At 41.6% G+C, this 26,546-nt stretch overlaps 1 protein-coding gene across 3 annotated transcripts in view; it reads left to right on the top strand.

Annotated features, from left to right (window-relative positions):
• The first annotated feature begins 1,263 nt into the window (after window positions 1-1,263).
• Window positions 1,264-26,546, top strand: part of col7a1l (collagen type VII alpha 1-like) — a 47,299-nt gene continuing 22,016 nt past the window's right edge. For all 3 annotated transcript variants that reach the window (XM_084038567.1, XM_084038565.1, XM_084038566.1), the window contains exons 1-42: window positions 1,264-1,437; window positions 6,096-6,279; window positions 8,502-8,679; window positions 8,896-9,055; window positions 10,335-10,428; window positions 11,543-11,716; window positions 11,979-12,139; window positions 12,407-12,536; window positions 12,645-12,761; window positions 12,914-13,069; window positions 13,506-13,622; window positions 13,708-13,854; window positions 13,946-14,065; window positions 14,531-14,689; window positions 15,393-15,506; window positions 15,743-15,892; window positions 16,407-16,544; window positions 16,903-17,049; window positions 17,468-17,587; window positions 17,887-18,033; window positions 18,551-18,814; window positions 18,963-19,102; window positions 19,505-19,628; window positions 20,915-21,058; window positions 21,150-21,337; window positions 21,641-21,721; window positions 21,918-21,935; window positions 22,035-22,061; window positions 22,221-22,286; window positions 23,228-23,308; window positions 23,406-23,432; window positions 23,842-23,886; window positions 24,046-24,120; window positions 24,204-24,299; window positions 24,475-24,501; window positions 24,679-24,732; window positions 24,887-24,958; window positions 25,060-25,119; window positions 25,263-25,298; window positions 25,386-25,430; window positions 25,586-25,621; window positions 25,846-25,890. In XM_084038567.1, the coding sequence (XP_083894693.1) occupies window positions 6,204-6,279; window positions 8,502-8,679; window positions 8,896-9,055; window positions 10,335-10,428; window positions 11,543-11,716; window positions 11,979-12,139; window positions 12,407-12,536; window positions 12,645-12,761; window positions 12,914-13,069; window positions 13,506-13,622; window positions 13,708-13,854; window positions 13,946-14,065; window positions 14,531-14,689; window positions 15,393-15,506; window positions 15,743-15,892; window positions 16,407-16,544; window positions 16,903-17,049; window positions 17,468-17,587; window positions 17,887-18,033; window positions 18,551-18,814; window positions 18,963-19,102; window positions 19,505-19,628; window positions 20,915-21,058; window positions 21,150-21,337; window positions 21,641-21,721; window positions 21,918-21,935; window positions 22,035-22,061; window positions 22,221-22,286; window positions 23,228-23,308; window positions 23,406-23,432; window positions 23,842-23,886; window positions 24,046-24,120; window positions 24,204-24,299; window positions 24,475-24,501; window positions 24,679-24,732; window positions 24,887-24,958; window positions 25,060-25,119; window positions 25,263-25,298; window positions 25,386-25,430; window positions 25,586-25,621; window positions 25,846-25,890 (4,356 nt within the window). In that variant the 5' untranslated portion in view covers window positions 1,264-1,437; window positions 6,096-6,203. The remainder of the gene's footprint in view (window positions 1,438-6,095; window positions 6,280-8,501; window positions 8,680-8,895; window positions 9,056-10,334; window positions 10,429-11,542; window positions 11,717-11,978; window positions 12,140-12,406; window positions 12,537-12,644; window positions 12,762-12,913; window positions 13,070-13,505; window positions 13,623-13,707; window positions 13,855-13,945; window positions 14,066-14,530; window positions 14,690-15,392; window positions 15,507-15,742; window positions 15,893-16,406; window positions 16,545-16,902; window positions 17,050-17,467; window positions 17,588-17,886; window positions 18,034-18,550; window positions 18,815-18,962; window positions 19,103-19,504; window positions 19,629-20,914; window positions 21,059-21,149; window positions 21,338-21,640; window positions 21,722-21,917; window positions 21,936-22,034; window positions 22,062-22,220; window positions 22,287-23,227; window positions 23,309-23,405; window positions 23,433-23,841; window positions 23,887-24,045; window positions 24,121-24,203; window positions 24,300-24,474; window positions 24,502-24,678; window positions 24,733-24,886; window positions 24,959-25,059; window positions 25,120-25,262; window positions 25,299-25,385; window positions 25,431-25,585; window positions 25,622-25,845; window positions 25,891-26,546) is intronic.

Here is a 26,546-nt window from a genome sequence, read left to right as displayed (position 1 = left end):
TCTGTTTTACAGCTGTAGCTGTAGCAGATGAGTGTTATACACGTTACCTTTGTTTTGGGAGTCAGGTAGTGCTGATGCATATGCAATGTAGATGAATGGAGATAGAGACTTATGACAGTCATTCTGTGTCCCTGTGAGAGTTGGGAAGGGATGCTCTGGAGGATGTATGACGGTAACATCATACATCATCGCATAGTTTCACGTCTATAATCTAAATCTGCATCTCTGCAGCCGAAACCGACTCAAGCTGAAGAGTTTTTTGCGTGTTGAGTTGAGTTATAGCATGTCAAGACTGACAGCTGGCTAAACCCTATTAAAATAGTCACCACATTCCTGGGGTCCACCATTAAAGGTGACCCAGTGGCCCTCAATACACACACACACACACACACACACACACACACACACACACACACACACACACACACACACACACACACACACACACACACGCACACACACACTGAGGGCGGCTTGTAAAACCTGACAGATTTACCATCTTGCCTCCTCTTGTTGTTTTGGGGAGGCGTTTGCTCCACGAGCTATTTTGGTGGGTTTATGTGTGAGTATACAAACCTTGAGGACGGAGGTATGTGGAGCTTACAAGAACTCATGGTCCAACATGACCTCGGGTGTTTTTATCATCTGGTATTTTGGCTGCATAATCTCTTGTTAGGATGAATGGTGTGCAGATATAGTTTCAATCACACCAGGCTTATTAAAGTAAAAGAAAAAAATATGTTATTGTGAAACAGCCAAATGAAACAAGCAGTGAAAGACTAGAATATCAGTACAAACGATGTTCAGGAGCTGTCTTCTCTCAGCCGGGTGCATTTTCACATTCCTGACACAGATTCAACTCACAGTACGATTGTGGGCGATCGCACACTTTCAAAGTCTTTAACATGGTTTTGCTTAACTGCTTGTTCTGTTACCCTGAGGTGAGACCCGGCTGTCTGTGTCTACGCCTCCATGCACTAAACACATGTACTGTAGAACAGTAGTAGGTCAAAGCTCATCAGTAACCCTCCACCTCTCTCACACTCTCTCTTTCTGTCTGTCTCTCTGAGCCAACAGGTTGCAGCAGCTTCACCCCCACCCCTCTCCTCCAACTTTTCTGTGCTGCAGCTGAGCCCAGGCAAGAACGTCTCCGTCATTCATCCACTCTCTCACATTCAAACACACCCACCTCCTCGTTCACTCAGACACAGACACACACAGATACGCACATTGATTCTCATGTGCCATTCAGTCGATTACCCACGATAACATCCTCTGCAGGAATACAATATCAATTCCAGACTTTTTTTTTCTCCCCCCCCCTCCCTGACTTGGATGAAACATTTTTTGGTGTATTTTAGGAGATATTTTTCCCTTGTCGACCATCAAGAGGTCCCCGGGATTGGGACGATAACAATGATTTACTTGTCTGCTGTGGTAAGTGAGATTGTGTGGGCTCATTTTAGGGCCATAGTCAAAACCCATTAGTTTAACTGCACTTTAATATGGTGCTTTACCAAGAGTTTTGAATTCTTAACGGCCCAAATACCCTTCTTACAGCATAAGTGTCTGGGTTTAGGCCAACACTTTTGATACTGAGCCTTTACTGCTGCTCCTTATAGTGCATTTTGTTCCTTAAACAGCAATGCTGTCTGATCTTTGTGTTTGCTGTTTGTCCATTTTCTTGTTGTCTGAATACAATCATTGTGTGTGATAAGGTGCAATAATTGCCGCGAATGTGCTTTTCCACTTTAGTCTCAGAACATGTGCTTACAAATACACACACCCCGCATCCATGCAGTGCAGATGTCCTGAACGCATGCACATATGGGCGTTTGTCTTCGGCATGAGCGCTCTGCTTCTCTGCAGGAGTTGATGCAATGATTTTACACCTCCGACCTCAACAAGGAGCATAAAAACGAGATATCATTCATTTCACAGTCGTGTCAGGTCTTGTGTGTTCATGAATAATAAGAATGAACCAGGTTGTTTTGTAGGAGCGTTTTCAGGAGATGAAACCATGTAGAATGAATTTCCCCTCCCATGCATGGACTGTCCATGTCAGCTGCCTGCAAATATAAAAGTGACATAAAGACAGTAGTCCTGTGCATGTGTGCTTTTATTTGTTTTTGTGTGTGTTTTAGCTGGAGATCTGAATTTCATTGCACCAAAGACATCGGCCATCATCATACATTGTAGTTCCGTGTGTGTGTGTGTGTGTGTGTGTGTGTGTGTGTGTGTGTGTGTGTGTGTGTGTGTGTGTGCGCGCCTGTTCACTGTTAACAGTTTCCCACCTATGGGGATTATCCATCCTGTGAAGTGGTGAGGTGGAAAATGCCATTATGTAGAAATAGCTGACGTGCAGCTAGACTTGCAGGGCGTGTGTGTGTGTGTGTGTGTGTGTGTGTGTGTGTGTGTGTGTGTGTGTGTGTGTGTGTGTGTGTGTGAGAAAGGGAGATAGGGAACAGGGAGTATCAGGGCCAGAGACTTCATTCTGTAACATTATTTAATCCTCTCGGGGCAGTGATAAACCAAAGGTCTCGGACACAGAATACACACACTTTTCTCCCTGGCGAGGCTGGACATAGTGATTGTGATCCCAGCGTGGTGTGAGTGATGGATGCAGGTTTACTTTTTTATGTGGGATCATTGCAGGCATGTTACTGACTATCTGACTTGAGCTTATGATCACAGACAGGTGTGTCCTGGGGAACTGTTGGAAGGAGATGGGATTTGTAGTGTGACTATATGGATGGCAATGTCCATTATGTTCTGATTGAAATATCTCAACAACTATTGTATCAATTGACATGATATTTAGTACAGCATTCATGCTCCCTATAGTGGAGGAATTACGACAACTTTAGTGATCCCCTCTTTCCTTTTAGCGCCACCCCTCTCTGCCCAATTATTTTGTTTATGATCAAATACCTGCAAATCTAACTCCCATCACCCTCAGTTGTGCGTCGTGCTTACTAGCAAATGTTAGCAAGGTGAAACTAAAAGGGTCAACATGGTAAACATTACACCTGAGAAATATCAGCATGTTAGCATGCTGATGTTTGAATCTTTGCATGAATCATTTCAGAAATATTTGGATGAACTCAGGAACTCATTTACGTCAAGCTAAAACCAGGACTTTCATTTTCTCCTGTAACACATTGCTGAGGATCAGCATTTGCTGCTTGCCTCAGGAAAGCCACCTTTGCCCTATGATGACATGAATAGGAACATTTCGAAAACAGTAATTGCATCAAATTGAAGCTGTCTTCTGTTTAGCTTGACACTCCAAAAACCTATTTCAAAACCCCACTGTTGGACAGATTCAAGACAGTAACTGCATACTTCGACACACACCGTCATTCATCAATTCACATTTGTCCTCTCTCTGCACTTTACTAATAAGAAGATACATGCAGAGACAGATCTTAGATCTGCATTGGTATGTGGTGATGGGGGGGTGGGGGGGGTCCGTGTGTGTGTGTGTGGTTGTATTACATTAGAGTTCAAGCCTAGCCAGGTTGTAAACTAGTCAGCCTAAAGCCATTCAAGCGTTGTCAGACAGAACAGGTGGTCAAATTTTATGGAGTCTAAATTGTTTCACATTGATCTGATTTATTTTGGGGGGGCTTTATCCAATTAATTTTTCTCTCATGAGGAAATATTCAATGTGATATATGGGCGAATAGCTCAATGGGAAAAATCTGTTATATCTTTGTATCGTGCATTATGGTTGAGTGGAGGCAGATCTCTCTTTGATGTCTTGTGAATTTTGCAAGACCACATGGCCATACAGTGCAGACAATTAGGCACATATGCACACTTATGTGGAGATTTATGGGTGTTCGCAAGCTAATGTCAAACGTAACAGCACGAACCATTTCCTAGATCACCATTAATGTTCTGAAGGCGTTGCTCTCTGATGGAGCTTCGTTCATTTCAAATGGAATAATCCCGTACTGCTGCATGATTCCTTTGCCAGGGCGATTTAAGTGCAGGATTTACTCTACTTAGGCATTGATTATGCTCACTTAAGTGAATGTTGCTGTAGCCCTTTCTATTGATACATTCTGTGGTCCTCAGTCCAGATTTAACACACTTTCTGGCTACAAGATCCCCTTTATTCGAAGTTGACGATTGAAATGCAGTAAAGATACATTTCTACATCTCTTTCATGCTTCCCTGAAGTTTCTTCTGTCTGTCAAGGAGGAAGAAGAGGAGGATTTTCTGTAACCCAGAGTGTTACTGGACTTCTATTTACTCTGGGACATCTGATGCTCTCTTTCAGTAGATTGCTGTGAAGAACAGCTGTGCTCTCAGCAGTGAGAGTCATCCATCTGAATGTACCTGTCATTTCAATTCAATTCAATTTTATTGATGGTTTCATTTCAGAACAAAAGTTATCTCAGGACACTTTTCACATAGAGCGGGACGAGAGCACGTTGTTTGAAACACAATCAACGGCCCTTTTCATTCATCGCACAGATACAAAAAAATCATGTATGTAATAACACTATATATATACTATATATAAAAATAACTCATTTTCAATATGAGAGGACTCACATGGTGCTCAACAGACATCATGGTGTCATCCTGTTGAATGAAATGACATAACAGAGGGCTGGTGGAAACTGTAATTAGACACTCGGTGTCAGAATCGCCGCGGGGCTACATTATTTTGGCTCAAGTGCAATGTCGTATGCACACAGACACACATCGGAAGCGATTAGCCATGCTGCCTCGGCCTCGGCTCCGTAGATAATCACCTCTGCAGTGTGAGTCCCATGGCATCGCCGGCCCTCGGGGAGTTTAGGTAATCCTCAGTTTCGGGACAGGTGCAAGCCGCCCAGAGGTTTGGTTGACCAGCTCAAAAACCTTTTGCACCTGTAGAATCATACAAGAGCTTCCTTGAACCTGTCGTACTGCTGAAATGTACAGATGAGGACTGTGTGTCTCTCCCCTTCAAGCTGCTGCAACTGGAAACTTGTTATAACTACTGTTTTGTCTTCAGTCCAAAGTGTTAACTTCAGCCATTCACGTGTATTAATGTACCTGGGGGGAAATAAGCACAGCCTTTAATTTTTTGCCTCATGATTTTGAAGAAATATGTATAAAAAAGCTCACAGTTTTGATCCCTTTTATATGAAATTCGTATCAACTGCCCTTTGTATGGAAAAAACGGCTTTAAAAACAGACATTATGGCCTTGCTAAAATAAATGAGAATTTGATGTTACAGTTTGAAGATTTATTTTCTGTAAAAAATGACCATTATGTTATATTATACTATGTTCTCTGGTCATTTTATATGCACCAAGCAAATGCCAGTAAACGCCTAGAGGACTGACTAGCAAAAGGCATTTGTTCGTATGAAAAAGAAAGCAGGTTTATGAGATTACCAACCGAACTTGTACGATTCATTAGGGTTCAAGTAACTTTAAAGTCCTGATCAACAAATATAAGACAAAACCTTCCATGTTAACACATTTTGAAGATGTCAAAGAGAAGAATTTTTTCACTTGAACAGCGTGAATAATGGCGTGCCACCTGAAGAAACGCTGCCACCTAAACCTACAGTCATAACAGATTATTGCGGTAATCATATTTTATGTTCATGTAGGTTCATAATGTTTAGACTTTCCAATAACTGTTTTAAGAGCTCGGTTGTGCGCAGTTTAAAAGCAGCTTTTAAAATCTTTTTATTTCCATGGCATCATCAGAAACTGCTGTAAAACTGTTTGCAGGGACATATAAAGAAGGGAGCGGATGCAACATTATGCTAAACTAATTTACATTGGCCTAAAATATTACAATCCCAATAAATGTGGTTATTGAGACGGTGATCGATGGGATTCAGTTTATTGACATGACATAATATTTATTGTGTTATCCGCCTGCATGAAAGTCTGCAGTTTGTGTCAAAATATGGCACCGATCCACGATTCCCTCTTCATATGTATTTATTTAACACTGTTTTACTGGAGGCATGCAGAATAGATCCATGAGAGCATATTACAAATGTCGGATTACACCACATCTTTGAGTGGCTCTATTGACTGTTTTTTCCGCCGTCTTTTCATCCTGGTGCTTTCAGATCAGAAGAAAGAGTGGCGAGCGGAGTGGAATTTAGGAATTTGTTAAGAGAAGAGCTGGGAGGAGGAGGAGCAGGCGATCGAAGGAGGAAGAGGAAGAAAGGAAGAGTATGGACTGCTCTTCTGTGTGGATCTTTCTACTGTCCCTTTCTCTCTCCCGTCAAAGCATCACAGCACAGACTGAAGGTAACCCGTTCACAACCCTACACCCAAAAGGATGCACTCAAACACACAATGCATGAACGACAGGGAAGCTTTATTATGCAATGTGCACAGATCTCTGAATTAGAAGCCCCGGATGCTCAGGCCAAAGAAAGGGCAGGTGCTCAGTGAACACAGTCTGTGTGGGTGCGCCGTCATTAAATCTCCACACACATGCACGGGGCAGACACTAACCCAGCTCCACTTTCTCTCCAGACATCTGCTAGCCTCATGTACAGTACAACGCTCGGCCTGTCAAACCCCATCTCCCAGATACAGAACCGTAGCCTCAGGTGCTGCTGGATGTCGCCAAAAGGTCAATCAGCCAATCAAGTTAGATTTCCCTCTCGCCCTGGAATGTGATTGGCAGAAAGTTGTTGGGCAGAATTATGGAAGGAAAACAAAGTATATGTGATGAGACCTTATACTCGTTCAACTGCATAATGGGCTGCACTGAATTCAAACACCATACCATTATGAGGAGAGTAATAGACTGATTTGTTTACATCCACTGACTGTCCCAACAGGGCGGCGATGTGACTGGAAACACATCCCGGTGGTCACATTTCCATTTAATAGTGCCGTCCTACACTTTGTAGCTTCCCTGCTACTGCAATTACTTTCTCCTTAGAAGAAGAAGAACTTTTATGTTCATTTGTCTGGATGAAATCTGAACCTGATGGCCCTGTGAGCGTGTGCTCTCTCTCACGGTTTGCATCTTTTCCCTTGATCTTGCTGGGGCTGATTGCAGCAGCGCATCATTATTTCTTAGGCATTTTCTTCACTGGCAGAATTTTCTGCAGCATCCGCTGTATCCGCTGAGCTGCATCTAAGGCGTAAATCAATGGTCTAACAGGTGTACACAACCTTTGAGATATCAGTATAGATAACAGTCGAGATAACTATTCCTAATCCCCCAGCATGTGTCGTCTCCACATCCTTGCCACGTGGTTCTCGCCTGCCTGCCCAGATAGACGAACCTCTTGATAATTCATCTAGTTTTCCACCTCAGTCCGTGTCTGTCTGACAGAGACCAGCCTTCAGTTGCTTCCTCACCTGCAATCTTCACAATGTTTTATGTGTTTTTACAGAAACCTATGGGGTAGAAAATGTATCCCACATGGCACCGCCACATGTGAGGGAGGTTGTTGTATCATGTTGAGTTGCATCAGTGGCCTTAACTGTGTTTTTGCATCAGTGATGAATCCACTATTGCTAAATATATGACGAAAAAGCCTCAGATAGTAACTCAGCACCAGGGAAGGCTCCGAAATGGTATTCCCAATGATATCCTGTTTCCTTGGTGTGTGGCCAGAGATGTATAGGTGTGTGAGGGAGAACATAATGTTAGGTCGCCATGGGCTGGAGACATATGTCTCCCCCAGTGAATCCTGGGATGGCAGCCAGAGGAAGAAGGTGCGAGATAATAGAGGCGGCGAAGCCCTGTAATGAAATAGAGGACAGCAGAGAAGCTGAGTTATCACTTACAGGACAATCAGCGGTGCCTATCTCTTATTCACGAGCCTAATCAATGCTGTCGTCACTGTGGTTTATTGCATATGTAATGCCGGGATATTGACTCTGAGGGCATTTGCGCACACAGCAGATTTCTGTGGTGTGTTGCTTGTACAGTACAGCGATGTGGGAATGTGTGCAGGCGTGAGAGCCAATGAATGTGTGTGTGTGTGTGAGTGTAGTTAATGCATCAACGTACCTTTTTTTTGTGCATCCGGCTTTTTAACTCATTAAAACCCGTCTGAATCCTGCCAGACGCAGCAGATCCTTATGTGAAATGCATTTGTTTGCCGGAGCGAGGGGACTGACCCTGATTTCGGCTGTGTTTACCTTATTATTCTAAGCGTTCCTCAACGCTGTACTAAAGTTTTATTGCTGGAGTGCTCAGAATATTGATAGTCTCTTTGGTTCACTTGTGTCTCATTAAACATTCATGGGGATTTGTGCGGTGCTCTGGCAGCATGACAGAAACAAGTAAAAAGGAAAAAAAACCTCATGATGATGGAACAAGACTGCTATCTGGTGGTCAGTTTAGGAAGAAATCATTAGGCATGTGGCTTAATTACCAGCTTAACCCTTTAATCTTTTAAAAAAAAAACATGTTCTTTGGATTTGATGATGAAAGGTTAGGGCAGTTTTTCAAACATGTATTCCCCTGCTCCTCATTCCTTGGCATTTGCTTCCCCCCTCAGTATGCAGGACGGCGGGGCAGGCAGACATAGTGTTTCTGCTGGATGAGTCATGGAGTGTGGGCCAGACCAGCTTCTCCAGGGTCAAAGACTTCATCTCAACCATCGTCTCCTCCTTCCAGGACGGCGTGGTGGACACTGAGGTCCACTTCGGGGTCACTGTCTTTGGGGACGTCCCGAGGTAAAAACAAAGAGTAACATACAGCACAGATCTATTTCAATAATCAACATAAAGTCATACTCATTTCAGAAAAACAAACCATATTCAAACACATTTATTCCGAGGAACTCTAATCAGAGAAACCAAACCAAACAAAGTTATACTGATGTTTGTATTAGCTATTCCGGTATTTCTTCATGATATAGGTTTGCTTTCCCTGTAATTGTTTCCTTGCAGGATGCGGATCGCTTTGACAGACTACAGCTCAGTGGAGGAGGTGCTCAGAGCCATCAGAGACCTCCCCTATGAGGGTGGATCCAGGAGGACTGGGGATGCCCTCCAGTTTCTGGTTGACCCCGTGTTCAGCCCCGTCATCAGCCGAGAGCATGCCCCAAAGGTACGAAGCTTCGACTGGGGAGATGTGAAACCTCATCCCGGACTACTGTGTCCGTCTGCTTCATAGGGAATGCATAAAAACAGCTTTCCTGTAGCCCTGAAAGAGACTACATTTACTGTCATGTATGGAGGTAGTATCAAGCAAGAGCAAACATACAGGGAAATGATTGATTGAGGATTACAACCTGAACTAACATGCATGTGTGTGAAAGAAGATGACGAGGTAGAAGTCTGTAGTTGTACAACAAAAAGCTTTGTGGAAAACACAAAGCAAACTGGTCCACCATTTTCACGCCGCTGCAAATCTGATTAAATGGTCTTGCTTTGCACTTGGATTGCAAACTGAGAGTATGTCTGATAGAAAGTTACAACCGGCGACGCATTTCGCTTCGGTTTGTCGTTTTTGCTTGCAGAAGAAGAAAAAGAAAAGGCGGAGGTAATATATTTAGCCTCAGTCGGCCGAATGACTAGTGCCAACGGTGCAAGACACATTGCAATTGATGGTCACCCAAAGATACTCATTGACGTAGATTAGATTAATTAATAATTATGTATCCTACTATTCTTAACTTTGGACCCTTGTCCCAGAAGTGCGTGATCTCACATCCAAATCTTCCACAGACTTCTCTCCATTTCTGTCAGCTACATTTCTCTGACAGTCCAACAGTGCAGTGTAGTCTCAGTACATCACAGCTGGTTAGCATTCCAATCACCTCTCTATCTCTCTCGAGTGTGCGTGTGAATCGTCTTGCAGCAGCACACTTGATGTGGGGAGGCAGAGAAATGAGGATTAGGCTGATATATTGAATTGTACAACCAGAGCACATGCAGAGAAGCAGCAACATTCTCATACCCATGCTTTCCAGCCCCGCCTTTTTTCAACGTCTGAGGGATGAACTGTAAATTAATCAAGTCAATTTTCCTTAATGGGCGAATTACCAGTTTCTGTTGCAAAGCCAGCATCATTGAATTCCACTTTATTTAATTACATATTCAATTATGAATTAAACAATCTCAGATGTCCGTGGGGGCTTTTCGTAATTCTGTTTGTGAGGATATGTGAAATTACCCCAAATACAACGTTGTTGAAGGGATGGATAAACCTCACAAATCAACACATTTTAACAGACAAGATTAACGGTAGAACCTTTTAAACGAACCATACTGGGATTATTCTGCAACTAATCAGGCTATTATTTTATATAGATCGTTTCTTGAGTGAAATATTGTTATATTAGGTTTGCATAAGTGATTTTTTTTTTTCTGCCGCTCTTGTACAGATTGCCGTAATGATCACTAATGGACGTTCAGACGATCAGGTCAATACCGCAGCCAGAGCTGTAGCTGACAATGGGATTTCTCTCTTTGCAGTAGGTGAGTTGCAGAAGCTGGTATTGTGAATTCCTTCAACATCCCCACTGCAGCGGCCCCATATATTTTATCCGAGCTCCGCCGACTTATCTGCAGTGTTTGCAATCAGAAATGCATGTCATACATTTGAATTCATTGGATCCAGTGTGGGTATTTGTGGGTGTGTGAGAGGTTCTTGTTTCTGAGTGTTTGAATGCAACCATTGCAGGTGTATACACTGTTTAAACCGTAACAACATCTACTCAATATGTATTCAGCTCCTATACTGTTTGTCTGTAAAAGTTCACTTTCTGATACTGTGTGTTGCAACAGCAAAGCTTCTAAATCCCACAGTGCGCTCATGAATACACACCGCTGTGTACGTACACACATCTTAACCCTCTTACTCCTCACACACACACACACACACACACACACACACACACACACACACACACACACACGCATAAGCCCACAAGCCCACAACTTACTCCCCTCAGCTGGGAGTGCAATAATTACTGCTCATTAGCCGATGGTGTGCTAATCGCAGCCATTTTTCATGAGACGATTCGGTGTCCTCCATCTGCACCTCTGACACCGAGGCTTGCTCCTCTCGTCCATCACCCGCAGAGAAGCGTCGCATGCATCTTGTGTACGCGTGCAGCACCAATAGGCCTGTATAGCCTGGGTATTATTGACAACAAATATGTATGCATCTACTGTGTATGCAAACAACTAGCAAGGAAACAAATGCACATCCATCTTGTCCAGGTGCAGATTTCATGTAACTGTAATTGACTGTAAACTCACCTGAGAGAGTCTTTATTAGGTGCTTGTCATGGCTCACTTCCAAGTTTCACAGGGCGTTTGATTAAATTGCAGTGAATGTCTTCGGTATACATCTTTTTCATGACTTTACATGAATCACTGCCACAGCTCCCCCTAGTGGTGTTCGTTGGAAAGTATGTGGAGAAAATGCAACACAAGAATGACACAATCATTGCTGCTGTGTAACTGCTATTCACTTGTTTTTGCTGTGCATTGATGAAAGTAAAGTCTTGTCGTGTGTACAGCAGGTTATTCATCATCGTTGTCAAATATCAGTGGACTAAGCGTGTTTTGTCATTCCTGTGACCAGGTGTTCGGGGAGCTGATGAGTCAGAGCTGAGGAGGATTGTGTCAGAGCCTCATGAGGAGCACCTATTACTCGGCGCTGACTACTCTCTCCTTGAAACCATCCTTCCCAAACTGTCCCGCAGGTTGTGCTTTACTGCTTCTGAACCACCACTTCCTGTGAAAACGTCCCCGCCTGGTGAGTCAACACATACAAGTGTATCTTCTGTCCTTGACATCTGTTTGCATTTCTATATTGATACATTATAGCTTGAAAAGTAAAATGATTAATATTTTTCTCTTGTTTCACTCTGCCCTGCAGTTTTCTCATTAAGACGTATTTATCTTAATGAGAATTCTACATCCAGGCCAGCGTGCATGGTTAATGATCCTTTTCTCACATACAGTATATTTCATATATATTTTCGACACCACGCTTCTGCACCTTCTCCCAATCCTAGTGGAGGAACGTGTGGTGGGTCCCAGAGACCTGCAGGTTAGCGAGTTGGCCCACAGTTCCTTCAGACTGACGTGGAGCCAGGCCACAGGTGATGTCACCGGATATCGCCTCCTGATCTACCCTCTCAGCTCCGGTGGACACATCGCCCAAAACCAGAGACAAGTGAGGGGTTACACATGTGCATTGTCATAGTTGTGTTGCTATTGAGATGGACTGTAACATTTCCCTCCCCCTAAATATGCACTAAAGTCCACCCTCGGTTCTTCATACTCTTATGATGTCATTGCATGTCACCTCTGTGACTAACACAACAATTGAGTGATTCATCTCTCATTGCTGCCTGAGTTCCATCTGCGTAACTCTTCTATTCCTTTGACAATATGACACACGAAGCTCCTCTCGTTCTGCTGCTGTCTTTGTATTTAACAGGTTGATCTGAAGGCAGACGTGAGCACAACGATGATGACGGATCTGAGTCCTAAAACAGAGTATTCCCTTACTCTCTATGCCATCTACCCCAGCCTCATAGGAGACTCTGCAGCAATCACAGTTCAGACAAGTGGGTGTCACTGCATGCTCATGCTCCTTCTTAGAAAATACATGAATACTTGTGCACATTTGTTTAGGATTTACCTCGTTTCCCTGAGCAACATTTTGTCCCTTGCAGCTGCTTTGCCTCAGGTGTTAAACTTCCGTGTTATTGAGGAGGGCCTGTTTTCTCTGCGCCTGGGCTGGACACCTCCACTAGGGAAGCTCGACGGATTCAAGATCTTCATCCCAAGATGTATGCTAACTATGCAATTATTATTATTATTTCACACCAAACACACTGCAGACCAGAATATAAATGTCTGAAGTTATCATATTTATTTTTGTATTGTTGGTGAAGACGTATCATTTAATCTACCATGTTCTTCTGGATTTTTTGTGCTGCAGCCAACAGACCAGGATTTATTTATGAGAACCTGCTACCAGGAGACACCTCTTCTCACGTGATTGACAGCTTGGAAGAGGATAAGAAGTATACTATCAGTATTTATGCTGTTTACCCGCTGGGACAAAGTGAAACGCTTTCAATAGTGGGCAAGACATGTAAGTTTAACAGCTTTGCACCATAATTAAATAATTCCAACTTTCTCACATTAAAGTTGATTTTATTTACCATGTATACCTCTCTACACTGAGTAAACACTAACAGAAAAAGAGTTAGTAGCTACACATCTAATACAAGGAAGCAAACGCTAAGATGTAGTACCATAGTATATCCACAGTGTGGTGCTCTCGTAGAAAAAACAGCATTACATCTATCTCTATCTATTGCATACAGTAAAACTCTCATTTATCTCTGTTTCATGGTACACAGAAAATATCTCTATTGTTGTCTTATATGTTATTACATTAATTTAAATAACATTTCCAGCAAAAAAAACGGATTAAATAACTTTACTCTTTGTCATTACTGTGATTCTTTTGATAGTGTAAATACTGAATTTGTGTATGTTATATGTGATACGGGTGTGTTTGACAGTAAAGCTGGTACAAGTTCAGAAGTTCCTGGTCCAGAACGCCACCACAGACACTGTCCAAGCGAGGTGGGCATCGGTTAAGGGTGCCACAGGCTACCGTCTGACATGGGCATCCCCAGGTACAGTTCTTCACTCTTTGCTACATAATTGCACACATGGGTGTTGCTAAGGGAAAGATAAGATAAGAGCCTCTGTGTCTTCCAGATGGCCACATAGAGAACATAAACCTCGGGGACAACTTCAACTTCTACATGATCCAGGGCCTTCACTCAGCCTCTGAGTACACCACCACCATCAACCCCATCTTTGGGGACATCGAGGGGCCCGTCACCACCGCCAAAGTCAACACATGTAAATAGGATGTTTTCTAGTGCGAGTACAGCATTACAGACCTGGATGACATTAGATTTAAAGATGCCTTTTCTGTCTCTCTCTGCATCAGTGGAAAGCAGCTTGGTACAAGCTTTGAAGGTGTCTGCTGTGACCACCAGCGCTGCTGTCGTCTCGTGGAACAGTGTCTCAGGAGCCACGGGATACCGACTGGCCTGGGGACCCACCCCAGGTGATTTATTGTTTAACTATCTCTTTACACCTTCTTGTTTATGTCCATTCTGGTTCTACTCTTGTATATAAAAAATATGTCAGTGTTGTCCTTCTACAGCAAGTTTTGGATAAAGTGAGGTTTGCTTTAATATACATGTTTGCATGCATGTCCAGGTTCCATTCTGATGCTCCCTTTCACCCAGTAACAGAACTGGAAACGCTCTGAAAGAGCTTTTGAAATGCCACTCCTTTTACACTGGACACATCTACCATGGCAGTCTGCCACAGGGATGTGGCAAGTGGCATGGCAAGTCACTTTGATGAAAGATATTCAGATACTGGGGAAAAAGGAGGAGGATGTTGTTTCCAAAGAAGGGAGCTCTGAAGCTGAGCCAGAGTTGAGAGGAATGCCAGGACAGCCAGAAATAATGAAATGCAAGAAAGAGTGATGTGACCGTGCCGTTGATGCTGATGTTATTTTCAGAGTTCGTTGGTCGGGACCGTCCCAGGCAGTTGGCTCTGAACGGCAGCACCACGGAGTACCATCTGAGAAATGTAGCACATGACACTGAGTATGTCCTGTCTCTCTATGTGCTGTTTGGCTCCGCGGTGGGACCTGGTATGAGTGCCACCTTCAGAACTTGTGAGTATAGTATTCTATGGCTCCCACCCACCTGACGTACCACTGAGATTTAGGAACGATTTTAATGGACTCTCACAATTGGTAGACTGCACAATTGTGCCAAAACGCTGTATTTTTAAGTAGAAGACTTCACCACAGAAGTCCAAAGAGGTTGCATTTAGCCCCTTTTTTAGTTTTATTCTCCTCTGTGACCTAAAATTGTGGTCTTTTCATTCATTAAACAATTACATTTAGATTTGTATTGAAAAGGAGTTCACAGTCTTTTAAGAGCAAATGAACACCAGGCTTCAATGTCGGCTGTGACTAGAAGTGTACTAATTGTAACCTCACCCAGCTGTGATGTCACAGTGTATTGGTGCACCCTGGAGTACACTTCTGTCATTGCAGCAGGTTGAGAAGTTAAACCACTGGAGGTCAGCAAATACAAGCTTTTCAGCTGCTTTTTAAGTGTGTCTTCAGGAAGCCCAGGCAAAATGATTTAATGGCTTAGAAATATATATTTAAGAATAACTTGAGCAGCCAAGATGTGTGTCATTGTGTGTGTTGTAAAACACTGCTGAATGATGGGAGCGCATTTGAAGAAATGTGTTAAAATATATTTTATCTGTCATAAATCTCCATTACATAGATGAAATAATGTTATTAATAATGTATTTTTAACAACACATACATGTTATTCATGTTCAGTCTTCCTCTGTCTCAGCTCCGTTGGGCTATGTGTCCAACTTCAAGGTGGCGTCCTACACCAGTACCTCCGTAGATGTAGAGTGGAGTCCCATTGTTGGAGCTACTGAGTACAAACTCTCTTGGAACACAGGTGATTATATTTACCCAGATTTTTCTACCTCCAGCTTGATATGAGGACTATTTTTATGTTTTTAGAGGTTAGTCAAACTTTTTGTTTGTGCATTTGTCAACCTGTCAGCCTCTTGAAAGCCTTTATCTGCAATTTGTGTCTGAAAAAGTGATGAGAAATTGAGGAAGAGACAGAAATATTTAACACCGTATGTAATATTATGTTCTGTGTATGTATTTTTGTGTGCATGCTTGCAGGTGATAGCAGCCCTCAGTCCCATTACCTAGAGCGCAGTGTTCTATTCCATCATATCGGAGATCTGAACCCACAGTCCATCTACACAATCACCATTTGTGCAGTGTACGGCAACTCAGAAGGACCAGAAATCTCTTTATCTCAACTCACAGGTACAAGAAGTGGAGCCCTCACTGTATATATTATATATAAAATACATCTAGTGCACGTAATCCATGGTGATTCATGTTGAAATGTAAACACACTAGCTCGTTGCAGCTGTGCTCACCCCATTGTAATTAATTGGGAAGGGAGAGAGATGTTCCTCATCCCATGCCTCAGCACCCTCGTGGCGGTTTTGTTTGACTGACAAGTCATGTACTTTGCTCTTCCCATTTTAACCACAGTTCCTGTCATTGTCACTTGCGGTATGTGTCATTGAGTCCAAGTCAGCAGAGTTGCTATCATTTTATCACTGTCAAAGTTAGCGTGTTACCCCAAGCTCTAAGTGCTACATGTATTACACCGACAAATGATAGGGTGCGTGAGTAGAGCCACAGCAGCTCGTCCAGCTCAGAGATTTTGATTTCCTGAAGTTTTTTTTATATGTTTAATTTCATTATTGAAATTGATTAGAATGTTGAAAACAGTTGTATGGTGTAAAATGAGATGATAATGGTCTTTCAGCTGCTGTCACGGACTCACAGCTGATCCAGGCAGTGAGGGAAGTGAAGGTTGTTGACATCGGAGTCAACTCCTTCAGGATGTCCTGGAGGAAAACACCTGGGGCATCTGGGTACAAAATCTCCTGGATCCCCTTCCTGGGTAAGGGACCACATAGAAAATCAACCATGTGTGCTTAGACCCTGATACTCACATACTGAACACACATGCATGTATGCACACATGTGGACACAAGCATGCTCCTAAGTCTGCACATGATGTATACCTACAGAACAGTTGACTTCAAATTTAGTGTTATTGATGAAATATTGATACTAAACATTTCTTGGATATTTGCATTATCTTTCACAACTTGTCACTATCATTGTTCATTATTGCTAATTATTCACGGCTCCTAACATCACTTATTGGACTCCTGTGGCTCATTGCAATAGAGTTGCAATAACTGAGCACACGCCGTGTTGTCTCACGTGTTGTATTTTATTATTCCCTGCTGCAGGAGGTGATGAGAAGTCCCATGTGGTTTCTGCTGCTTCCAACACGTTCACCATCCCCAAGCTGCAGGAGAGCTCGGCTTATAAGATCCAGGTGTCCTCCATGATAGGCAATAGGGAGGGAAGCCCAGTCCTGCTAACCGCACGCACCTGTGAGTCCTGCCTGCCCAAAACAGTGAGGAACAGTACGAGATGCGCTCTCAATCTGAGGTTTCAGGGTGGTAGTTATACAATTATATGGTTGCCACCGTGAATGTATCACTTATCAAAGTTTACCATCCTGTAAACAAGTATGAACACATAGTGGACATGGCGAACAACCTTGGAGACTCAGATATAAACGTCCACAGGTTTGAATCTGACCTTAGTCATACTTAGTCATACTTATTAAACAGATCATCATCAGCCAGACACAGCAGATCCATATCACTTTTCAGCATCATTATCAAATTCAGTTTTCCATTTTTCATTGGGTCACAAAGAGCTGGTCCCTGGTCTCTTGTTACCTTACATAAAAATGATCAACATATTGTTATTTGTTTCATTATCATGTGTTTCTATGTGTTTTAGTGGATCTTCCAAAAGTGAATGGCTTTGCTGCTGTGAACACGACAGACAGCAGCACTGTCCTGAACTGGACGCGGGTGCCTGCCGTTTCTGGATACCTTCTCTCCTGGAGGCACATTTCAGGTCTGACAAAGTTCACCCTTAGCATCACGTTAATGTTCATGTAACTGTCAGTCAAACAGGTATTTTATAAGTGAGTGACAGTGCTGTGCTGGATGAATATAATAACTTTGGTTGTTAATGTGTCGACTTTGGATTTCTCAATAAATATCCAGGGCTTGCATAACTATTTGCTGATCTCTTCCCACTGAACCACAACGTCATGCATGTCTTTCAGAAGGGAGGTTTTCATTCCTCTTCCTTTATTCCTAGAAGCTAAATCAACTCTGCAACAGAAACCTCTTCTTTGTGTGACCTTTCAGTGTTGGAGACTCAAACAGAGACCCTGGGCCCTGGTTTCAACTCCTACAAGATCAGTGATTTGCTGTATGGAAGGACCTATATCTTTACCATCAGACCTTTGTATGGAGAAGTGGAGGGCCCCATAAGCACCTTGTATCAGAGAATATGTAAGACACTACTCAATTTGATTAGCTCATCTATATGCTAATTGTTTGCACAGGATATATGTACACTTAGTATCTATATTATTTAAAAAAATGCACTTCTACCTACTTCTTACCTGTAGCACTTTGATCATAGCACTGGTACTTAAGGTATCCTTGCTGAACAGCTACCACTTTAGGACGAGGACCTAACACTTGTTGTTTCTACTTTTTCGCTCTTACTTTATCAGCAAAGATGTTGTGGTTTCTTTTTTTCTTTGACAAATGTACTTATTGTAAGTCACTTTGGACAAAAGCGTCTGCTAAATGCGCTAAATGTAAATGTGAATGTAGTATGAACATACATTTTTCCACCCTGTGTGATTCAGCCTTGAGTGAATCTTCCAAATTATTTATTTCCTTTGCTGAACCCCAGTTGTTGCCACAGCAACTCCTGTGTTTCCCTCCAGAGACCTTCATAGTTATTTTTAAGTACAATCAAGTATTTTAATCAGTTTTGTAATGTCTCTGTGCATCTCAGTGGGACCGGATCCCCCGGTGGACACAGTCCAGTCTGTGCCAGCCACAGTCGCTCCTCATATCCCAACTGCCTCGATCACCCAAACTACCATCAGTCAGACAGTCACCAGGACCACCCGGCACCCCATCGCTGTGCCACCAACTAAATCCATAACCACCAAGAAGCCTCCGGGCCAGCCGAGTGTCACTAAAGCCAAAGCAGCAGAAGTCCCTTCCCTTCGATTAACCGCAGTCAGAACAGAGACAACAGCTCAACCAGCACCTGGTATGGTTTATTCATAAAAAGATCTTGCTGATGTGTTATGATCTACAGTGAGAATATTCTATAACTCAGTTTAAAAATATATATAATGAGGTGTGTGTATAGTTTTTGCATCTTACAAATGTGTGTGTGTGTTTTTGTGTTTTGTCAGTGTGTAGTAAGACCAAAGCAGACATTGTGATCTTAGTGGATGAGTCCTCCAGCATCGGTGCCAACAACTTTATCAAGATGAAAGACTTCATATTCCGAGTGGCTACGTACTTCCCTGTCATTGGTCCTCAGGGCACACAGGTTGGTCTCTTTCTCTGTGTGTAATGTTGCAGCTTGATGTTCTGGCGGCTATTTGGCTCTCAGGCCCTCCGTTTCTTGAATGCGGTATAGGGCAATAACAATTACAAAGTGGATTGCAGTGATAATAAATGATAATTGCTGCTGCAACTGCTCCAGTGGGACTCCAGTGCAAGCCAGTGCCATTAGCAAGAACATAATGTGCGATTAATTCAACATTTGCAGAAAGAATAAACAAGGTGCAATGCCAGGGAAGAGGCAACCGGCAATAAACTTGCAACAAATATTTTTCTCAGCATGTTGAGTATGTGTGAGGAGTATTGATTTAAATTCAACTGAGAATTATAGCATAACATTGAAAATGATTACTGGTTATGATGATGATGATGTGTATTTTCTCTCTAGATAGCCGTGGTTCATTACAGTGATGAGCCTCGGATTGAATTCCGTCTAAGTGACTTCAAAGACAGAAACTCTGTGCTCAGGGCGCTCAGAGCTCTCCGTTACGGAGGGGGCAACACCAAAACAGGTTAGTGACACTCACACAAGCATGCACCACCTATCATCAGGTTGCAGCTTGTTCCTATAACGGTATTTAGGAGCAGAATTTTTTTTATTATTTGTCATGCTATTATATAGTGTCATAGCTAGTGTCATGTGATGTAATCGTATCAAATATATTTTTCACAGGATAAATTATGTCGTATAAAAAATCATTGCATGTGTTTAAAAAGGAATTACATACACTAGCTGTATGCTGTATAACAACAAATAAAACGTGTTTAAAGCTCATATTGATGACATTTTTTTAAAATGAATAATTAAAAAAAAAAATACATCCACAGAGCTTTTAGAAAGGTGCAGAATCAAAGTATCACTTCCCATGAAAAAAAATGTGTTTGATTGTGAATTAATTATTTCAAAATATTTTGAGAATATTTTAGTTTTGCCAATAGAATAGAATAACGCCGTTGGTATCACATGGTATCTCTGCGTAGTCAGGGGTAAGCGGGGGGCATTTCGGTACCAGTCCCAAGTGCTAAGTGACAAAAGGAGGAGCCAAATGTATAGCTACATGTTGCAAAATTAATTAATATTACGAAAGATTCATCACTTGACATGACTGAGTCTGTCAGAGTGTCACTCCACTCAACGATGAAAATGCAGATTGTGCAACAAACTGGCAACCCATTGAGTGCACATGCGCTCTGAGCAACAGCTGTGTTGTGACGTGAATGCAATGGAAGGGTGCGAGTGCGACACCTACTGGCTGGATGTTATCATTGTTGTCAATAGCACCTTTAAAGTTTTTTAATGTGATCATTTTATGAATGAAAAAAGTTTTCACATGTAATTACTAATATAAATAAAAATAATCTGTCATTGAAATAATGGAAGGTATCTTTAAATATAAATGTAAAACTTGTTTGTTTCATGACTGACCATGAAATAATGTCTGAAATTATTTATTATATTATATTCATGTTTTTAAATGGTTTTGTCTCTTATCTCTTTTCGCGGTTATTACTTTATTTTTTATCATTTGTGGGACTCATTCGTTTTACTGTTTAAATTTGTGTAATTTTCAGTCGTAGTAATGTGTTATGAAAGGTACTACAAAAAAACACTTTGATTTATGTATTCAAGTTGTGCTTTGCTTCCACTCCTCTGGTGCACGTCCTTAGCTACGTCAATGCAGTACCTACAAACAGTGCTGTTCAAGTACATTAAGCCTACTGGCTATTCATCAGTGTAAAACTCTGACAAAAGTTTCATTATTTGCTCTCAACATTTTTGTATTTACAAACCCTTCAGGAAAAGGCATCAGCTACGTTCTGCAGGAACTGTTCCAGGAGTCTCTGGGGATGAGGCCGGACGTGGCCCATGTTCTGGTTCTGATTACGGATGGCAGGGCCCAGGATGACGTGGCGCCACCCTCCAGGATCGCACGTGCTCTTGGTCAGTAATATTGTAAAGCCTCTAAAATGGTATGAGGTAAAAGTCAGCGTGGATATGAGTTTGTGAATGCTCTGAATCCGTTTCTCTCTAGGTGTCAGTGTCCTGGCAGTCGGAGTGTCTAATGCAGATATCGAAGAGCTGAATAAGATAGCAGCACCCACCAGCTACAAAAACATCTTCTTCTCACCAACCTTTGATGACTTCCCTTCCATAGAGAGAGAATTTATCAATATCATCTGCAGTGAGGCCCTCCTCTCCGAGTTCAAACTGAATGATGAGGCAAGACACAAACGAAGACATGATGTCTGTCTCGTTATTTCGCCGGACGTCGCCCAAATTATGTCTGGAAAACGATTAGGCATGCATAGTGACCACACAAGTTAATGAAATCGCTTTTTTAATTGACTCACTGGGAGTCTGTTGGAAAGAACACAACGGCAGCCTGGACTTCATTTTGACGTCAGAGCGTCGGATGGTGTGAATGAAACTGCGCAGCCATCTCTGCCACTTAATTCTGTATTATGTCAGTTGACAATCGTCCAGTCCATAATGAGTTCCCTTTTTCCTTATGTTCATTTCCAGTCTGCTCAGTTGGACACCCCGACTGAAGACCCAGAGGAGATGCTTAAGCCTCTGGGTCCCTGCCCCTCCTCGTGCATGAAGGTCGGTATAAACTAAATCCTTTACCACCATCACTATTATTATCATATCAGTCACAGTGAAACCAAATATGTGAGACGAATAAATATGATTATTGTTTATAGTTGGTTGGTGGATCGATAGGTGCTGATGTTAATCTAAACATGGTTTGATTGTTATTATTATTAACTATTAATCACGTCATTTGTTTCTTAACTAGGGCCAGAAAGGGGCAAAGGTGAGTTAACTTAAATGTGTTAAACATGACATTGATTTCCAAATGTACAAAAAAGTTCAGTGTTATTTTGTATCTGTATTCTTGTTCTCATACTTTCAGGGAGATGGATCTGGTCTCGGAGGTCTGGTATGTTTTATCAAGAGTTCATATGTAGATTAATATATCAACACCTTGAGAGATAATATTTTGATGAGACTAGGACTTTTTAACCGCTGCCCTCTCTGACCCTCATTCATGTACCCTAATTACTATTAATAAATGTAGTATTTCTTTTTGTTCATGTAGAAATTTCGGCACAGCCCTGGCCAGTATGATCCTTTCACTTCTTCTAAAGGAGAGAAGGGAGAACGGGTAAGAATCAACATTTACTTACTTTAAAAACACACACATATAATACACACTACCACCATTGTCATCCTCGTCATCATCTCTTTTCAAGATTATCTCACCCATCTGCTGCCTTTTTTGGCTGTATCTATTATATATTTCATGGACAGCACGATGTCATTAAGAAAAAAATATAAAAGAGCTGTTTCCATTTGGTCTATTTTAAAGAAAAATCCCATTTCTGCACTGCAGCTGCTACTAACACTACTGATGGTTCTTATCACACAAAAATGAACACATGAAATAAGATGGAGCTGCAGTAGGGTCATTCACTTTCAACAAGTCTATCTAGAGCTCAGCTGGAGTTCAAAACAGCTGTATTTCAGTGTTGTTATGCGTTGTTAAAACATTTTCTAATTAGTTCAAGTTCCAATTATGAATGTATCTTTTCCTTATGCATCATGGGAGCCGCAAGCTGTGTTCACTTCCATTTCTTAGTGTACATTTTCAAGCGATTTCACTACATTACAATTAATTTACTTTAAGTGCATTTCCATATCAGACTTCCCACACTAAAAAGTCTATTAAATAGGTGGGTAATGCCACAGCTAATGAAATGACAACTAACAGTTGCCAGTTGTCATGGTAACTGATTTCAATCAGCAGAGCTGTTCAGTTTTCAGGTATACAGGTGGAAGAACGTCTTCAGAAATATGTAGAGATTCAAATAAGAGGTGATAGAGTCTGTTTACTGTTATTCATTCCTTGACCGAGTTACAATAAATATGAACACAACTGCCCTTTACCCATAGGTCCAGTATATTATCAAATTATTTAGTAATGTCTTTTTAATTTTAACTGCATCCAATCTCATATCTCTGCTGGTTGTGTGGGCGAGTGTGGCTTTGCTGCGTACGTCTATTATTCTATTTTACAGCACAGACCATAATGTTTTAATGTGACAGGGGCTTCCTGCAACAGATGGTGTACCAGGGTTGCCAGGACGACCAGGGAGACCTGGACCCCCAGGTTCTGCCGGCCAACGGGTAACTAAATTCTGAAAAACAAAACCTCACAGTGACCTTGTTACTGTTATTTAATTTAGGTCGGACTCTGAAAATGTTATTTGCTTTTTTTTTTCAGGGCCCTCAAGGTGTGTCGGGTGATATGGTAAGACCTATATGACTGATATATTTATGAAACAAAACATTTTTTATGGAGCAGAATGTTAGATATCTTTGCTCCATACTCTTGCTGCATGAATCACATGTTTCCTTTGCCTTTCTCGACAAAAATAAAAACATTTTGCATTACATACATTTTTCCTTTAACATCGTAGGGGGAAGTGGAGTTTTATCCAACATTTTTGTGCTGTTCCTGTTTAAAATTTGGGGCACATTTGTGTTTCTGGGCTGTATAGTAACATTGATTTGACTTAACTTGACCGATAGAGAAAAATGCCTAAACCACCCGAACGCCTCACCATGAAACTGACCCTTAGAATAATGACTCATTCAATATTGTTAATACAAATTCATCTGATAATCAGTCTTCCCATGTCTTTTTTCTTTTCTGGCAGGGTCTACCTGGATATACTGGTCCAAAGGGACAGAGAGGAGAGAGAGTAAGTCCAACATGTCCTTTTTAATTTAGACTGATTGCTTTCTGCTATGATTTGAGCTCATGACACAGATGCCTGCTGAATTTAGGATTTGAGTGCTACCATCAATTGCTCTGTTGTGTGTCCAGGTTCATGCTTTTTTTTTTTTTGGTTTCCACTTAGGGAGAACCTGGATATGTTATAGCCGGCGCCGATGCAAATTTCGTTCCCGGTCGAAAAGGAGAACCCGGATCTTCAGTGAGTCCTCATGAAAAAAACTCTTGGAGTTTCCCAACGGTGAACTTCAGGACAATTCAAATATTAATCACTGCATGTTACAGGGACCCCAGGGCCCTCCTGGTGTATCAGGGGTCAATGGAGCTCCAGGCCTACCAGGCCAGTCAGGACCACCGGGATCACCAGGAATATCTGTCAAGGTAACGTTGTTCAGATTTACGAGTCGGCATTAAAAGAAAAGCTGAAACTGTGTCTTAACCCAATTTTGCAATGATGATCTAATAGTGCATCATACTTTATATTGTCAGACCAACATCCAGTATTCAGAATGAAGTGTCAGAAAATTGACCAGTTGTTTTTATTTGCACTCTGTAGGGAGAGCCTGGGGAGCTGGGAGCAAAAGTAAGTAGAAACCCCTCCTATTAGGAAATTTACAGCATAAAAGTATCATCATGCATCATAAATTGTCTCTCCTTTCATAACGAGCCTATTTTCAATGCCTCAGAATCAGATGTTACCAGTTATGAAATATTCATTGTTTTATTTTTATCTGATAATACTTCCGTTATTTTTTGAAAGGGTTTACGTGGGAAGCCGGGTGTGAAAGGAGACAAAGGAGAGTCGGGAAAAGATGTAAGCGCATTGTTGATAACATTATTAGAAGCGGCAAAAGAAATCACATGACAACAACTGAAAGATAATTCAGAGCTGCCTTCTGAAAGTGTTTTTCTCACCTCTTTGTTTCCATCTTGCTGTCTCTCACGCACGCATATGCAAACTACTGTAGGGTATTGCAGGTTTGCCTGGTCCCATCGGTATTGATGGAGTGTCGGGATTACCAGGCCAGAAAGGAGAGATGGTAGGAGTGTTATTAATTTAAAAAAATAAACATATATACATATATTGTAAACTAGAATCTAAGAGTAGAGAACTGGATTGGTAAATATTATTTTTTTGCAGGGTGAGGAAGGAATCGGCATACAAGGTATTCAAGGTCCTCGTGGAGAGCCGGGAGAGAAGGTACATCACAATGAACAGCTAATATAATGAGAATAAGACTAATTGCCTTATGGGGCCTTATTTTAAGGTGGAACAGGATCACCCTGGATGCATTATTATGAAATCCTATTTCTGTTTGAGTGATTGGACTATTGTGTTTGCAGGGAAATATTGGCTTTACTGGACCAGTCGGCCCAAAGGTAAAGAGCATGGCTGAATGTGAACACTCTGAATGTGACAATAAATCCAAAAATGTGTCTATAAAATAACATTTGCACTCTTTTAAGGGTGACCAAGGAGAGCAGGGCATCCAGGGAATCATCGGACTTCGGGTGTGCATTTCATAATTTTCTCCTGTTAAATAGCTAGTAACGTGTATGAATGAATGCCAGCGTATTCTAATCTGAACCTGTTTAAATAAAGGCGTGAATTGTGCGAGAGTCAATGATGAAAGAATTCCGAGCCGGTGATTTATTTTTACCTGCAGGGAAAAAAGGGATTCAAAGGGGAGCAAGGGGACAAGGTGAGTTCATCCCACACACACACACGTCCATGCTCACTTCATTAGGCTGAAAACACGCACGTTATAATTAATTTGATGAAGTGAAAGACTCAATTTAATTCAGCCAAGAGTCATGCAAATATTTGTTTAATTAACCCTGGCCTTCACTCTGGAATAAAGTGTGTGTAGAGGAGTGTGTGCGTGCATATTCGTGCAGTTTTATGTGGGGTTTTTTTGTCATTTAGGGAGATCAAGGAGAGATGGGACAAGTAGGACCACTAGGACCCACTGTGAGTAGGATTACATCTTATATTTATTCATATTAACTACTTGAAGTGCTCAGACAAAATACAATTACTCATAACTTGTATGTATTTTAAACTGCCTCGCACACGAGAACATGTTGTAATCCCACTTAATCAATGATTGCCACTGACTGACCTGAGCATATTTTTTAATTCATTTTTGACTACAAATGAAGCCTGAGGCTGAAGCAGTTTATTTATTCAGCAGCAACTTGAACAAAATGGGCTGGAAATGCCAGAGATGCACTATTTAATACGTGTTTTCTAAAGTCTCCAAACAGACATTCAGACAAAGATAAATGAACAAATGAGGAATTCATTTTTTTTCTTGGTTTTCAAGATTAGGCTCCTTTCAAGATGGATATGATTACATACAATCATGTGCCAAATTGTCAAACCTCACTGGGTATTTTTATCAAATGGGTAATTTTGTGCTGCATCACTGATTTTTAATTTGAGGCAGCGTAGTCCTTTGGAAGATCTAAAAAAAGGGACCATGTTTCTGTCCTTTGAAATACATTTTGCATTTTTTTTATGAAAAAAGTTGAGCTTTTGAACAGAACAGTTAAATAAAGTGTTGGTTAACAAACAAGTGATGGTGTTCATTGTGTAATAACAAGATATTTGTTTTCAAATTATGA

This window comes from Eutrigla gurnardus, assembly GCF_963514095.1.
Source record: "Eutrigla gurnardus genome assembly, chromosome: 21".
NCBI classification, from domain to species: domain Eukaryota; kingdom Metazoa; phylum Chordata; class Actinopteri; order Perciformes; family Triglidae; genus Eutrigla; species Eutrigla gurnardus.
The sequence above is the reverse complement of the archived record's forward strand: the minus strand, read 5'-3'. Positions and strand labels throughout refer to the sequence as shown.